The sequence below is a fragment of the Apodemus sylvaticus genome, chromosome 3 (assembly GCF_947179515.1).
Source record: "Apodemus sylvaticus chromosome 3, mApoSyl1.1, whole genome shotgun sequence".
Classification (NCBI taxonomy): domain Eukaryota; kingdom Metazoa; phylum Chordata; class Mammalia; order Rodentia; family Muridae; genus Apodemus; species Apodemus sylvaticus.
The window spans coordinates 35,365,094-35,382,382 of NC_067474.1; the positions used below are offsets into that span (position 1 = coordinate 35,365,094).

Genomic DNA, 17,289 nt, shown 5'->3' on the forward strand with positions numbered 1-17,289 from the left:
CTTTAAAGTGATAATGGGGAATTCTGTGGATCGGCCGCAAGAATTTTAATAATGTGTGCTTAAATATCTGAGAGAAATAGGGTCTGAACAGTTGGAACCCACTCCTCTTCCTCTTCCTCCTCCTCTTCTTCCTCCTCTTCCTCCTCCTCTTCTTCCTCCTCTTCCTCCTCCTCTTCTTCCTCCTCTTCCTCCTCCTCTTCTTCCTCCTCTTCCTTCTCCTCTTCTTCCTCCTCTCCTTCCTCCTTCTTTTTTAAGACAAGGTTTCTCTAGAACTCCCTCTTGGAACTCCCTCTGTAGACCAGGCTGGCCTCAAACTCAGAGATCTACCTGCCTTTCCTGCCTCTGACCCCAAGTGCTAGATTAAAGGTGTGCACCACCTCTAGCCAGCCTTGAACCCATTCCTTATTGAATTTCTTTTCATGTGATGATATGTTAGTTATATTGCTGTCTTTTTAGTTCATGGAAGTACAAAAGAGCCTGCACATGTTTACAAAGTTAGAAACACACCTTTCTCATAGCAACTTTTATTTTATTGTGTGTATATGAGTGTTTTGTCTGCATGTATGTCTGTATACCACATGTGTGCCTTGGAGGCCAGAAAAGGGCATCAGTTCCCCTGGAACTGAAGTGATAGATGCTTGTGAGCCACCACGGGATGTTGAGAAGTGAGCCCAGGTCCTCTGTGTGAACAAGTGTCCTTAGCTACTGAGCCATTTCTTCAGCCCTAGCCTTTAGTGGGTTTTGTTTGTTTGTTTGTTGTTTTTTTTTATTTGCTTGTTGGAGCAGGCTCTCACTATATAGCTCAGACCAAACTCAAATTTTTTCTCCTCTTCCATATCACCACCTTGGATTCCTCTCATGGAGAATTTTGAGAAAATTCAAGGAAGAAATGTATTTCCTTTTTAGCCATTTTCATTGGTTCTGTGTTTTTAAGGTTTAAAATGGACTTCCCCTTCACACTTAGAGTGTTTAGCAGAAACTCACTGAATATCTTAGAATACATGAAGCTTAAGTACTGATCTGATAGGTAACTGCTGACCTTTTTGCTGTATTGTCCTACAGTTACCTCACTACGATGGTGCAGAGTTTCAGAAGAACATGATGAAGTGTCAGATTAAAAAAAATAATAAAGCCGGGCGGTGGTGGCGCATGCCTGTAATCCCAGCACTGTGGGAAGCAGAGGCAGGCGGATTTATGAGTTCGAGGCCAGCCTGGTCTACAGAGTGAGTTCTAGGACAGCCAGGGCTACACAGAGAAACCCTGTCTCGAAAAAAAACAAATCCAAAAAACCAAAACAAAAAAAAATAATAATAAACCCACCATAATTAGTAGAGGCCTTTCATTGGTGAGATGTCAGAAGATTGGCCCTCTTAAGACTAAAACACAACCATAGAAAGCACACAGTAAATGGAAATTTTTGCCTGGAGAATTGCTTGGGATCAAGAGGCATCACTACAGTGGTCAGAGAGAAATGCCGGAGGGAGGGATGCTGTGTCCACGCACTGGCTTTTTGGTTCCCACTCCTCTCTAGTCACTAGATGTTCTGAGACACGACATCTGTCATCCTGATCTCCCCTGTGTGTACCTTCTCCCCACACTGGTTTTCAGTAGGATTTCCAGAATTTCTGTCCCTCACTCCACCCATGGGCCTTTGAACCAGGTGTGCCTCCACTGGAGATGCCTGTTCTGCTCAGCGTCTGAAGACTCCTCCCATCCCCTGAACCTCTCAGTTCATCCTTTCTATTCCTATAGAACTTGTGTTTTTCCTATAATAACAGAAAGTCTTATCAACATTTGGCACAACCATGTTGTGCTCACTCTTTTCAGTTCTTTACACCAGTTGTATTAAGTCAAGATATAAACTAAGAAATGTGCCTAACAGGTGGGACTCTAGGTTCAAGGCCAGCCTGGTCTCCAGCACAAGTTCCAGGATAGCCAGGGTTACACAGAGAAACCCTGTCTCAAAAAACCAAAACAAAAAACAAAAAACAGAAAACAAAACAAAACAAGAAAAGATATATGCCTAAAATATTACAGATTACAGGTGCAGAAAGGGGGCCGCAAGTAGGGTAAGTGAGGAATGTGGGCTTCCCCCTTTGTTTATTGTTTGCTTGCTTTTGAGGCAAGGCCTCACTCTGTCAGGCTGGCTAGCCTGGACCTCTGTGTTAATCACAGAGATTCACCTGACTCTGACTTCCTCCTCCTGGAATTAAAGGTCTTCACTATTGCATAGGTCACCTGTGTATACCTATTCCCGTTGGCATCTGCTTCTTTTATGTTATTTTTTGATTTTATTTTATGTGTATGGGTGTTTTGCCTGTACACATGTCTGCGCCACACACGTGTGCCTGGTATCTGTAGGCCAGAAGAGCGATCATGCTCCCTGGAACTAGGGTTACAGAAGGTTGTGAGCTGCCATGTGGGTGCTGGGACTCGAACCCAGTGCTCTTAACTGCTGACATATTAAGTCATGACATCTGCTTCTTACATTTGCTTCAGTCAGAAAGCGGGGCCTGGGTATGTCTTCCCAGCTGCTCAGTGCTGGTACCTGGATGCTGGTTAGGGAGACCAGTGCGATCATTCCCGTGGTTGCTACCAACCGACAGCCAATAGAACTTAAAGCCGCTCACTGTGCTGCTGTGCGCTGCTGCCCTTGGCCCTCAAGACTGCTCTCTGCCATGGGTGGGCACGTCTGTCTTGGTGAGGAGGACGTTAGAATCCTGAGATGTCGACTAATTTCTCTAGGGACACTGTCCAGTTAGTGACAGGACTGGAACGTAAGCAGCCTAGCGCTGGGGGCAGGCCCTGCCCTCCATCCTAAACTACGTCCAGGACAATGAAGATTTCCTCTATGCAGTTTTGATTATTCTTTCAAGATAATCTTAGTGGTGTTTGGTCCTAATGTGTATTACAAGCTTAAAATGAACGTTTTTAGTTAAATTTGTATGGGCTAGGCATGGTGGCACATGTCTCTAATCCTGGCATGAAGGATGCAGAGGTGGGCAAATCTCTGCGTTTACGGCCAGCTTGATCTACATAGTGACTTCTAGGCTAGCCACAGCTACAAAGTGAAAAAAATTAGAACCATCAAGGGTGGGAACGCGAACTTGGACTTTCATTAGGAGTAGGATTTTAAAGGGTGCTGAAGCTGGGGCTCATGCTCTGCTGTGAGGCCCGTGCTTGGCATGGCCTCTTGGGTCTAGTCCCTAAAACTAAAACACAGGTAACACACAGTCAGCAAGCCTAAAACTGGCTCAATTAGAAGTCATTCTACTTAATCACCTGCTTATTAAAACAGATGCTAAAGTTTAAAACAGTGTTTCATAAATTCACAGGTGAACTTGCATGTTTTTGTTTGTTTTGGTTTTGTTGAGGCAGGGTCTCTACATATCCCTGGCTGTCCTGTATATCACCTCTGTAGACCAGGCTGGCCTCAGACTCCCAGAAATGCCCTGCCTCTTCCTCTTGAAGCTGGGAGTAAAGGCATGTGCCACCAACCCGGCTCAACTTACTGGATGTTATTCCTGACGTTCATAATTTATTGTTAGCCATTTATTATGTGTTGTTTACTAGACCAAACACATAGTAATAGAAATAAATATCTTATTTGTATATGATAGGTTTAAGTCTCCCCCAGTCCTGTTCTGTAGAAGGCCGGTTCCCTTCCTTATAGGTCGCCACTGTTGTTAGACTCATAACCTTTAAATTAGAGCAAGTTGATTCTCTACAGATTTTGAAGTGGATGTCAGAGGAGTATTTATTGAATAATTGTGGGCAGTTAAGTAGGACTCTAGTGGCATTTGTTTCCGATAAGATCACAAGATTCTTTTCTCTGAAAAATATTGTCAACTTACAGAATCAACTAAGTCATGACAGAAGGCATTTAAGAAAATGGCCATCTGAAGAAGAGAAAACTGTTGTTACATACCCGAAGAATGAGAACTTGGAAGCCAGCCCGTTTGCTAGCACCCTCAGCACCGAGGTGTCGCTGAACGAAAGCCCCACGGATGGCAGTGAGCGAGACACCAGTGTAGAAAGCAGCGTGGATGCAGACAGCGAGGCTTCCGAGCCCGAGAGCGCATCCAAGCCGTCGGTGCTGTTGCTGTCCAGTGGTGATTCCCGCGGGCACGCAGAGCAGCGCCCACGCACCAAGGAGACGCGCAGTGGTGATGAGGAAATGGCAGAAGCGATTGCTGGACTTCATTTGAGTGGCACTGTAACTGGAAATAAAGATTTTAACAGGGAAAAACAGCCGCTAAGTGGCCCAAATAATTTGTGTTTTTCAGAGGGAAAACATACGAGGCTTCACAGTGCCCAAAATGCTTTTCAGACTCTTTCTCAGAGTTATGTAACTACTTCTAAAGAATGCTCAGTTCAGTCCTGTCTCTACCAGTTCACATCCATGGAGTTATTAATGGGCAACAATAAGCTGCTCTGTGAGGACTGTACTGAAAAGAAACGGAAGTGCCAAAAGGAAAGCGGTTCTGCAGGTAAGAAACTGACTCTTGCCTGCTTTCAGTGCTACCGATGGATTGAAGGTAACTCGTGTTTTATGGGTGACCCCAAGTTCCTGGGTAAGTAAGTATCCAGCCTCTTAAACAGGCTTTGTCTTACTTGGGTCTGGGCAGAGTAGATTCCTAGGAGAAACTGAAGTAAATGAAGAGCAAGAAGTACACTTCTGTTTTGAAACTGCAAACCCATGTGAAATCAAATCTGAGGGATCTAGCTACTTAAAACCTTTCTGAAATATCCCTAAAACTTAATGGTTGAATTGCTAGTAGGATTTGAGATTATTGCCTCCACAAATCCCCTCTATTTCTTTTTTTTTAAAGATGTATTTATTTTATGTATGTGAGCACATTGTTGCTATCTTCAGACACAGTAGAAAAAGGCATTAGATCTTAGATCCCATTAGAGATGGCTGTGAGTCACCTTGTGGTTGCTGGGAATTGAACTCAGGACCTCTGGAAGAGCCGTCAGTGCTCTCTTACCCACTAAGCAATCCCTCTAGCCAGCCCCCCCCCCCCCGCCCCCAGTTCTTGTAAGTTTTGAAGTTCTTAAATATATTTATGCCATGAATCTAGTGCTTGCTTGATTGGAGGAAGGTAAGAATTCTGATGAATTTTCACTAGCATTAGTGAATGCAAAGAGTGTTCTCAGTGGCTACATTGTTGCCTGGGATGGGGAGAGGGCTTAGTAGATATGGTTATGCGGAAACAGACAGGAAGACCTGAGCTCTGATCCCCAGTACCCATGTAAAAGCCAGTGCAGTGGCACCTGCCTGAAACCCTACCACGTGGGAGGGAGAGGCAGATGCATCGTGTGGTCTACATAGTGAGCTCTGATATAGCCTGGGCTACATGGTGAGGCCCTATCCTGAAAACAAAACAAAACAAAACAAACAAACAAACAAGCAAAAATCCAAGCTAGAAAAGTGATTATGAAAGCTGCCCATATCAACTTCTGGCCTCCACATGCATGTGCACAATGTACATTACCCGCCAACACACACATACACACAACGCACATATAAATACCACACACACACACACACACACCACAAAACACCTCTCTCTCTCTCTCTCTCTCTCTCTCTCTCTCTCTCAAACATACACTAAAAAAATTTCTTTATTATTTTTAAAACTTGGTTTAGCAGGTGTGGTGGGTCACACTTTTAGTTGTGGCACATGGAAGGCAAAGGCCGGCATATCTCTGAGTTTGAGGCTAGCCTGGTCTACAGAGTGAGTTCTAGAATAGCCAGGGCCACAGAAAGAAATCTTGATTCCACTTCCCCCCCCCACCAACAAAAACCCAAAACATAATGCAATAGTATATAAATAGCTTTTATATAAATGCCTACCATGTTACAAGTATTATATTCAATGGAATTTTACAAGTAAGGTCGTTTTATTTTATGCAGAAAAGAAAGCAGGAGGCGTCTATACTAATGGCAGGAAGCAGCTGCTCATATCTGCTGTTCCAGCTATCCTAATTCTTCATCTTAAAAGATTTCACCAGGTAAGAGCCCATTTAGCAACACTAGGATCAGTTCCAGGATATGTTCGTAGAGTCCTAAGTCCTCTGAGAAACTGGTAAGCATTAGAAAGTGTTTCCTGGAATTAAAAACCATTATGTGAGATTTCTTGCACTGGGCGAGGGGGAGGCTTGGCTAACATTGAAAGATTTAAGTAGTAGAAGCTGAAGTGGTGTGTGCTCACAAGTCTTAATGGACACTGATTGTTACTAAGGTGAAGCCCACACAGCTCTGAGCTCCCTGACCTGGCTGACACGGCGCTTGTCTGGCAGTGCTGACTGGGGCCTGCGCTAAGGACGGAGGCAGGCCCTACACCCTCAGACATCAGTGTTAGAGAAAGGCTGGCCTTTCTGCAACTATCTATGATTTTTAACCTTGTATCTTATTCAGTGGGGTTTTGTTTTCCTTTTTGGTGTTTGGTTTGAACCCAGGGCTTTCTGTCTGCTGGGCAGATGCTCTGCCATTGACATCTCTTGCCCTGTTTTTCTCTTCTCTTTTAGATTTGAGACAGGGTCTTGGGAGGTTGCCCAAGGTGATCTAGAATTCTCTGTGTAACCTGGGAAGGCTTGCTCAGGCCTCCTAAGCAGCTGGGTTAACTTTGCTAAAGACCTGTGTCACCACCCCTGACTGCTCTTTTTTTTCTTAAAAAATAACTTTTCAATTTCTCTGGAAGAAGAAATAAATACAGATCTTTTAAAAAGAGTTTTTTGTTTGTTTACTTTGTACTTTAAAATAAAATTAATAATTGAGGACTAGGAAAATAGCTCATAGCTCGTTTGGTAAAGTGGTTAGTAAAGCACTTGGGTGAGCAGGGGGATTCATTGTCAGTTCCCACACAGCCCGAGGTACATAGTGAGAGCTTAAACAACAACAACCCAAACCACAACAAACTAAAAGCTGATGGTTCTCCATAGCCAATGTTATGGGAACGTGGTGGAGAGACGTCATATCTCGTCTCCTCTGGGTACCTGGTGACGGTGCATCTCCACCACCTATGAACAAGGAAAGGCACGCCAGATGCAGAAACGAATCTGGTTTTTATTTGGTACTTGCGTTGTCACTATGAACAACTCTCAGAACCATACACGACACTTAAGCAAACCTCAACTGAATAGAGATCTCTGTCATGGACATACTGAATGGCTGACTTTGTAACTATGCAGACAACTCTTAAAGTCTGAAGAGGGAGGGAATACAAATTCGAGAAAAGTACAGAGTAGGCTTTTCAACAAAATTTTCAAGAAAATTCATTATGAAAATGAGACTTCTTTTTGTAACTGCAGCTTAGCAAGGATACAGAATTGTTTGGGGCTAAAGGAAGACCTAGACATGCACATGTGCCAACAGTGGGAGATTGCACTGGTAACCCTGCCTACAAAGTCAGTAATGTATATCAGGTGATGTTGTAATGAAGCTTTTTTTAAGTAAAGGCACTTTCCTAATTAATCTCCCTTCCTAGAACTTGCTGCACTGAACTAGAGGGATAACCAGCATAGCCATTTCTCTTATGGATTAAACTAGGTGGAGGACTTAGCATCTAGTGTATAGGGCACCTGATTTATATTGTAATGACTAGGGGAGAATCATTCTGTTAAAAGAAAAACAAAGGGGCAAATGACTGCATACATGATGCTAGATACTTTCTTAGAATTATCCCCTAGAGGATTCATCCTCTAGGCCTTTATAGCGCTTTTCTATAAAGTAGTTTCTAACAATCTCAATGTGTCTAGGGAGAACACACCAATGTGAATAATCTCATTGCTGGTACTAGATACTAAAAAGGTCACCTGATGAAAAAGAAGGCAAAGAAATCAAATATAGGTTGGATAGTTGTTCCCGTAGATGATCTTGTAATTTCATGTCAGCTCTTATGTGACTCTTCATGATCATCCGGGGCCTGGGGAGATGGCTTAGCTGATAGAGAGCCTGGCGTATAAGCAGAAGCGCCTGAGTTTGGTCCTAGGATATGTGTTAAAAAACCAAAACAAAAAAGCTGGTCATGGTTTATGCTTGAAATGTCACGTGAGAGAAGGTAGCCAGATGCTGATCCGCCAGCATCGTCTAATCGGGGAGTTGAAGACCAGTAACAGACTCCATCTCAGGAGCCAAATGATGATACCTGCGGAATGACATCCAAACCGTGACACCAGAGGCTGTCCCAAATGGTGACACCAGAGACTGTCCCAAAACCGTGACACCAGAGTCTGTCCCCTAGCCTCCACATATACGCACACATCCCCAATACATGCACTGATGCCTCCACTTTTGAACAAGCGCACCCACATGGAGGAGCACACACACATGTTCACAGACCATGTGGACAACATTAGTTAATTGGTATATTGTGACTAAAATCTTTTTTATCTACTGTGGATTTTAGGTGTCAAGGTAAAATCTTTGGGTCTTTAGGCTTGCACAATAAGCACCTCTCCCTGCTGAACCATCTCGCCGGCCCCTAGTTAACTTTTATTACCATCACATGATGGAGAACATACATTTTTTTCCAAGATTATCTTTAAGAAGTAAAAAGAGAAAAATAAGTAGAATTTTCTTAAGGTCATTAAAATTCATTTGACTGATGTATGTATACCATTTACTTTTATTGAAACAACTTTGAAGTGCTCAAAGTCTTTCCTACTTAGTGAATATCATTGAACTTTAGAAATGAGAAGAACCTAATAAGATCTGCTTGTGCCCGTTTTCTGCCATGACCTAGGTGGGGTTGCCTACATCCAAGTTCACCCTTAACAAGTCATTGAGTTAGATATCCTTAGCCCTTTGTTGAGCCCATCTCTATGACAGTATGTGCCAGGGGATTAGCTTTTAGCACATTAAATTTATTTTTTCCCCATTAACTGTTGCAAAACCACAGAGGAGGTAATTGATCTATGAAAATTTAAGTTTATGAAAATGTCTTTTAGAATTCTTTTAGTTTTAATTAACATATACTTTAAAATTACTTTTTCTTTATTTTGTCTTTTTAAGGCTGGCTTGAGTCTTCGAAAAGTAAACAGACATGTAGACTTTCCACTTACCCTTGACTTAGCTCCATTCTGTGCTGCTACCTGTAAGGTATGAGATATTAAAAGGTTTAATTAATTTGCAAGTGATATGTTTAAAAGCATACTGCTTATTGTTTATTAGACCCCACTTTTGTTTTTGTTTAAATAAGCTTCTCTTCTGGAATGAGTAATTGTGGCATATTAATACATCAGATGTGACTTTTGGTCTTTGGACGATGAGTAAAGTATTGGGCATGTATCCCAACTGTCAGAGCTGCCTGTTAGTTATTAGCAGATGCTGTGCTGGCTTTGTGCCTTCCTGTTCCTCTGAGTAAAGCCAAATAATGATCTACAGTTTTAGCACTTGTGAAGGTCTGCATCTTCTGCAAGTAAACACTCTACTGAGTCATTTTTATGCCATTTCACGAATACTGATAGTCATGTAGTTGTTAGCTAAATACAATAGGTCTAAATTGCTAATGCCTTACTAACAAGGTTCATAATTGCTTGCAAATAAATACATGTGAGACTTGTGTGGGTAAAATTGACGAACATTTTATTGAGGAAGATAGATTTAGAGAAATGTGTATCATACTCGTGATTACTGGCCTGAAGTCCAGTTTTGTGGTGTCATAGTTACTTACTGAACTGAATCTAGTACATTGACTAAGTGAGTGCAGGTTTTTGGTGAATATAATTTATTTGATGTGGAATACTAGCTCTGTCAGTTACTAATATTCAAATACTAACATTCATTATTCTTAGGAGTAACAGATAATTTAGCAAATAAGAAGGTTTAGTAAGCTCAGTGTTTAGATTTTAAGAACCATGTGTTTTTGAAAGTACCTACTCTAAAGAATTTCTAACATACTTACCATACTGTAGACAGAACAGTGCAGTGAACTTCCATCATCCATTCCTAGGATCTCAGGTCTGTGGCCAGGCCTGTCCCCTCCCCCATCCACATGCTTGCCTATGTTGTCCTCTGTAACTGCTTGGAAGAGAGTATCATTTCCTTATAGATGCCTAAAATACAGTAATTCCTCTGTGTTCCTTCTGCTTTTGTTTTGTGTGTTTTTCCCTTGAGATAAGCTCTTGCTCAGACTGGTCCTGAGCTCATGAGCCCTCAGCCTTGGCCACGCAAGGGCTGGCATTCTCGGCTTGAACCTCCATAACCACCATGTACTTTCTAATATGGATTGTTTTGGTTTTTTTTTTTTGTTTGTTTGTTTTTTGTTTTTCTTGGTGGGTGGGCGTGGCAATTGAACTCAAGACATCACACATGTACTGAACTAGATTTTCCTGGCCCTTCTCCAATTTTAGTCCAACCACAGTGTCATTTAATATATCCTTTATACATTTATTGTTCAAATTTCTTGTCATATGCATATGATTTTTAAAGTGATTGATTGATTTTATCATTCAATTCATTTTAAGGATTAATACAATCCTTAAAATGAATTAAGATACAAGCAAATTGATGATGCTATTTTAAAGTATGATTTCTTCTTCCTTGTTTGGAATCTTGTATTTTGCCATAATGTAGAATTGATGGTGACCCCTTTGCTCTCTGTGTGACGCAGCTGTAAGGAGAGAGGACTGGGTTCATTTGGGTTGGTAGTCTCCCTCTGTTTTGTTTTTGTAACGCCATTCCAAAGAGGACATTCTGTCCATTGACAAGCACAGAGGACCTCAATATGGTTCAAGAATACATTTTTCTTATGTATTTTTATTTTTTCACGTGCTGTTTCACTAAATGCTACCCTTTTTCTTTATTTGAAAGAATATAAGCGTGGGGGAGAAGGTTCTCTATGGTCTCTACGGTATAGTGGAGCACAGCGGCTCCATGAGAGGAGGCCACTACACTGCCTACGTGAAGGTGAGAGTGCCCTCCAGGAAGCTGTCCGAGTGCATCACCGGCAGGAAGGCGGCACCCGGTACGTACGCCACCCTAAAATTATCTCGTTCTTAACAGTTAAAGACCTAGTCTGACTTTCTAGAAAAGGAGCTCCAAACAGATTCATTTTATTAATCTTAATTCTTAGATAATCTTGAAGAATCTTAATCACAAAGTAATATCCTTTCGGGAAATATGAATTGACAATTTTTAAAAGTTACTTCAGAGAGGTGGTAGTTTTTGTTGTTGTTTTTGTTTGCCTTTGTTTTCATAAAAAACAATATGTGTGTGCATGTGTCTGTGTCTGTGTCTGTGTACTGGTGCACAGCATACTGTGGCTGTCTGAGAGTAAATACCAGCACTTTATTCTGGCCTTCTGCCTTGTCTTGGTTTTGCCACCGGGCTGTGTATTCAGGCCTGGGGACTCCTGGGCTATTCTCTTGCCGCTGCCCCCCATCTTCAAATAGGAATGCTGGGTAACTGACACATGTCGCTGATAGCTGACTGCTTTTGCACTGGTTGTGGGGTCAAATTCAGATCATCAGGCTTGTGCGCTTAGTGCTTCTAACCATGTCCTCAGCCCATTCCCCTTTTGAAGATACACCAGCCATCAAAAGAGCGGGACTTGGAAATGTGCTAGCTATTACTACAGGCCATTGAGTTTCCCTCTCCATTCCCTGGATTCCTTTCTTTCCAAAAGGTTTATATTTTCTTTATGGCTGTCTGTGTGGATGTGCCAGTGTAGAATGTACAGCGTCCACGAGGGCAGGCATTCGATCCCTGGAGCTGGAGTCACGGAGGTGACGGCCACTTGCTCAGCACCACTGCTGGGAACCGGACTCCAAGCTTCTGCAAGAGCAGTTTGTGCTCTCTTAACCGCTGAGCCATCATCTCTCTCCCCTCCCCGTTATTAGTTGTGTTGTTGTTAGGTTGGTTTTGTTTTGACATAGGACCTCACTACATAGCTCTGTCTAGCTTGGAACTTACTGTATAGATCAGGCAGGCTGGCCTCAAACTCACAAAGATCTACCTGCCTTTGCCTCCCTCCTGTTAGGATTAAAGGTGTGTACCACCATGTCCAGCTCTGTTATTAGCTCTTAAAATGTATTTATTGTTTGTGTATGTGTGTTTGTTGTGTTTACGTGTGCTTGCGTTTGGCTGTCAGAGAACAGTTTCGTATACTTAGTTCTCCTTCCACTTAATGTGGGTTCTGGGGATCGAGCTGGCGCCCGGGCTGGGGCAGCAGGCACCTCCTCGCTGCACCATCCCACCAGTTTCTCCACCCTCCTTGCTGAACATTTCTCTAGAAAATTAAGTATTATAAGGCTAATATTTCACTAGATATTTAAATTAAAAATGTATTAACTGGAAGTAATTATCAATCTTACATCTTACGGATCTTAGAATTAAATATAGCTCATAATAAATGTGTCACTGTTTACAATTTAGAAGTCATAAACACACTAACTGTAACATTGTACTTTCTGTTCTGCTAGGTTTGAAAGAGCCTGATAGTGAATTGGGAGGCCACTGGGTCCACGTCAGCGACACTTACGTGCAGGTGGTTCCAGAATCAAGAGCACTCAGTGCACAAGCTTACCTCCTTTTTTATGAAAGAATATTATAATATTTGTTCATTGTTATTTAGCTCATTTTTATTTTAGTGCTGAAGTCATCTATAATATGTAATGTGCCTTTGCATTCTTTAGTGCATCCTCCCAGTGTTATTTAACTTTTTCAATATGTGGTAAATCCTTTAAAGGAAATTAATTAACATAACAGGCAGTGGTGGTGCACGCCTTTAATTTCAGCACTTGGGAGGCAGAGGCAGGCAGATCTTTGTGAGTTCCAGGCCAGCTAGGGCTATTCAATAAAACCTTGTCTTGAAAAATTAAACAAAAAAAATTAATTAATGCTTCCAAATCTATATTTTTAAATGTAAAAACATATTTTATGTTCATTTTCCTGTCCATGGAGACTGCCACTCGGTACGGCAAAGAGAAAAGGTGGCGGCCGTAGAGCAGTCTCCATTATGACATGACTCGCCGCTACAACATCCAGAGATGATCTAAGTCGGACCTGGAGTATACTATTTCCTAAATGCGATGCAGCGTCCCTGAGTGCATGCACTATATCTTGTGCTACAGTTTGCTTACTTTTAGTTTTAGCCATTTACAGTCTTGGCCCTGTTTTGGATCATATTTCACATTTTTACGTGCTTGTTATTTTTCTAGTAAACACTGATGTAAGTTTATAACTATGAAAGAAACATCATCCACCCTTGCACCACCCCACGTAAAATCATCTCAGGGCTCTGCCGTGGTGTGTGTGTTAGTCTATAGGAAAAGTTTCTAGAACAGTCTGAACTAGTGCCTAATGTAACATAATTATTTTTCATATACTATGTGACTCAGTCGTGTAAAAAGGAGCCACTGTCATTTTGGTAGTGTGAGTTTCCAAGTAATGAAGTGATTCCCTTATTGCTCTGAATATTTGAAGATATTGAAACATTTCATAAACTAATCATTTGAAGTCTTTTAAAGATAATTTGCAACACATAGAACTGGCAAATAGAAGTTGATCTATATAGGAACATAGAATACTTTAAAGTTTAAGGATGTCTTTGAACTATAAACTACTAAATTATATTTATAAATGGTAGAAATCATATTCTTATAATTAACAAATATATAATACTTTTTTACTTCTGTATATTAATAAATGTTACACATGGTTTCATCTTCATAAGCATTATTTGAAAAGTGGCTAGTTAGTGATTTAGTTCAATGGCAGAGCACTTTCCTAGCCTGTGCAAGACCGTGGTTCCATCCCTAGCAACACAAATAAAATGTTCAGGTGGGCTTGGCTTTTACTTCAGTGGGGCACAGACTTGCTACTTCTGTTCCCCTTAGATAAGTAGTAACACAGGATAGTTTCTTCTAGAATTCAAAGGATTGAACTGTGAAAACTTAGCATGAAAAAATATTACTACCAAGATTTTAAATAATCAATGAATTGGTTCACTGATGCATAATATTGAATCAAGATGTAAGGGAACGGGTTCAATGTCTTAGTCATCAGCTCCTGGTTGATTCTATGGGCAAATGTGAGGGAGAGAGGTTGTAAACCGCACAGACCTTTAGCCAGGATTGAACCTTCTTGACATGTAACATAATGCCACCAGTGCGGCCTCTTGATATGTGGCTGGGTGAAACTGATTTTTCTAATGGAGAAATTTTAGAATACCATGGCATAACTTCTATTTTTAAGTTGTGGGGGAATTTTCAGTGGTATTGTAGAGCCCAGTTGTGTCCTCTAAAAAGAACTTTCCAGTGTCTTTTGTTTCATCAGGCATTCAGAGTTTATTAATCTATTGACATGGAAGAGTCTAGCACCAGAGCAATGAGTTAGAAAAATAATTTATTTGTTCAAGTTGGCCTTAGTCATAGCAGTTGTCCCCCACCCCCCAAACAAATGTAAACAGCCTTTTTCCCCCTCTCCTAGAAAAGATAATATTAAGATGCATACAATCTAGGCAGGTTCCAGTACCTGGCATATAACAGTATTCTATCACCCTTTAAATTAGAAAAACCTGCCAAGTGGTGGTAGTGCATGCCTTTAGATTCAGCACTCGGGAGGGAGAGGCAGATGGATCTGAGTTCAATGACATCCTGGTCCACAGAGCGAGTTCCAGGAAAGCCAAGGCTACACAGAGAAACCCTGTCTCAAAAAACTTGGGGAAAAAACACCCTAAAATCTATATGATTTTATACATTATTCTAATAGTGACTTGTAAATAAGATGTTCATTTATTACCTGGTACTGAGGAGATTCTGAGATGTATTTTTTTTAATGGCTGTTTTTTCTTGCCATCTAAAAATGTAGGAAAATGGTTTGATTTGATACCTAGGAATTTTTTATCAAGCTTATGTAATAGATAAAAATCACACAGGTCTACACTTAATTTTTTGTTCTTACTTTGAAGTTTTCCAAAGCACATTTGTAGAAATTTTAAATTGTAAGGCTACTGTACTAGCAATAGTTTCCAGATTACCTCAGGAAACAGTGCAAATCAACAAGAATGTTTACAGATCAGCACGACTACTTAGTGTTTTGGCACAGTGAATTTGAAAGGTAAAAGAGAAGTTTTTATCCAGAAACTGGTTTACAGGGTACCTCTATCCCCAATGATCCCCTGGCTTTCCCATATTTGAAATGATAAAATTTTGATGATGTGCCAATTATGTGAATGTTTGTGATATAAACAAATATACATCTATATTTAAGATTTGTTGTCTAATGTTTTAAATAATAATATGAAGGCTGCTTATGTAGGTAGTCAAGGAGATGATCGTTGTATCAGCTCAGAGTCATATATCAACAGAGCTATTTTACCATATCTAATAATTCTTAGTTTGCATGGGTGATTAATTAGTGATCTTATGCAGTAGCTGAATAGAATCTGAAGACCTAGCTGTGAAACGCCGCCGCACATCAGATTTCTGTCGTACAGAACATCTTGCCTACTGTCCTGACTGTTTACTCAGCATATTTCTCTGCATGATCTGGTCAAATAAACCAAATATGTGCAATAAAGTCAAGCTTTCAGAGAGCATCCATTGTATTATTAGAGAAATGACTTCTGTATTAAAATGTTTTTGTTCATGTAGAAATCATCAATTCAAATGTGTTTAAAAGATGATTATTTTCAGGTATCAATAATAAATTCATGGTATCATTCCTTTTTTCCAATTTTATAGTATTTTAAAAATATTTGTGTAACTTAGTTGGTCATTGCTGTATATATAAACATCATAATAAATATTAGATTCTTATGTTAATAGATTAGGCCCACAGTTTTTGCATTATGCATTATTAACAGAAAGTTAATAAACATTGTGTTCATGTCTATTTTAGTCCCTGGCTTGCTATAAACAAAATATGATATGAGGAGCTTATGAACAACAACAGTTTATTTCCTACACTCTCAGAGGTCAGGAAGCTCAGAACAAAGACAAACAGATCCATATCCAGATGAGGTTCTGGTGATGCTCTCTCAGGGTTTGTCTACCTGGCTAAAGGAGGAAAGGAGCTGCGTGATCGTCTTTATGAGGGCTTCTTGGCCTGAACCTAATCACTTTCTAAACACTCCACAGAATTCTCCTGGGGAGTTCGCGAATGGAACACAAACATTTAGTTCACAGCAGCCTTCAAGTTTCAGGAATGCACTATTTAAAAAAAAAAAAATCTGTCTCCAACCTAATGCTAGGAGCTGTGTCTAGTATTTCTTCCACTGAGCTATGTTCTCAGTCCAGAAAACAAGCAAGACTGTCAGATATTTCTCAGAGTGACTTGAGTTTAGATAGGAGTATACACTAGGAAACACGTTGTGTACATGTCTGTTTGTTCATTTTAACTTTTTTGGAGTCATGAAGCTTTCAGAGGTTATGAAGAAAGTTATAAACTTTTTTTTAGAGTATATGAAGGCAGGTTTATTGGGAAGCAGTTTCACTGGTCCCAAAAATGAGGACAGGGAGGTTGCCATGGTGAGGGAGACAGAAATGATGAGAAAAAGTGTGCGCATTCAGAGAGAAGAGAGAGACAGAGACAGTCTTAACATTTTTAGTTGATCATATAACAAGTGTGTGATGGTTTGTATATGCTTGCCCAGGAAGTGGCACCATTGGGAGGGGTGGCCTTGTTGGAGTAGGCATGCCACTGTGGGCGTGAGCTTAAGACCCTCACCCTAGCTTGCTGGAAGTCAGCCTTCCACTAGCAGCCTTCAGATGAAGATGCAGAACTCTCAGCTCCTCCTGCACCATGCCTGCCCAGATTTTGCCATGCTCCCACCTTGATGATAATGGACTGAACCTCTGAACCCATAAGCCAGCCCCAATTAAATGGTGTCCTTTATAAGGCTTGGCTTGGTCAAGGTGTCTGCTCAGAGCAGTAAAACCCTAACTAAGACAAAGAGTTGAATACCTGCTCTTCATTTGACATTAGGAATATAGCACTGAACGCAAGAAATCAAGAAGAAAATCTGTCAACTGAATGTACTGGTCTTTTCTGTTTCCCTTGCTGTAATAAAACATCATAAAGGGGAAAGGGTTTATTGTCTACATTTGCATATCACAGAAGTATGTGATACAGAGGGCAGGGGAGTGCTGCTTACTGGCTTACTCTCCAAGGGTGCTGAGTTGACTTTCTTAAAGGACCGAAGTCCAGGCCAGAGGTAGCACAAGGGTAGGACCCTTCTATCTCAATCACGTATTTGACAGTGCTCAATAGACTTGCCTGCAGCCCTTTCTCAATTGAGGCTTTTCTCTCCTCTGAATATAGCTTGTGTCAAATAGACA

At 40.9% G+C, this 17,289-nt stretch overlaps 1 protein-coding gene across 1 annotated transcript in view; it reads left to right on the plus strand.

Annotated features, from left to right (window-relative positions):
* The window catches only part of Usp45 (ubiquitin specific peptidase 45), a 71,315-nt gene extending 55,471 nt beyond the window's left edge, over positions 1-15,844 (plus strand). Inside the window, 5 exon segments of the mRNA XM_052176149.1 lie at positions 3,857-4,490; positions 5,921-6,018; positions 9,020-9,106; positions 10,820-10,973; positions 12,430-15,844. Coding sequence (XP_052032109.1) covers positions 3,857-4,490; positions 5,921-6,018; positions 9,020-9,106; positions 10,820-10,973; positions 12,430-12,560 — 1,104 coding nt within the window. The 3' untranslated portion in view covers positions 12,561-15,844.
* Positions 15,845-17,289: the final 1,445 nt, after the last annotated feature.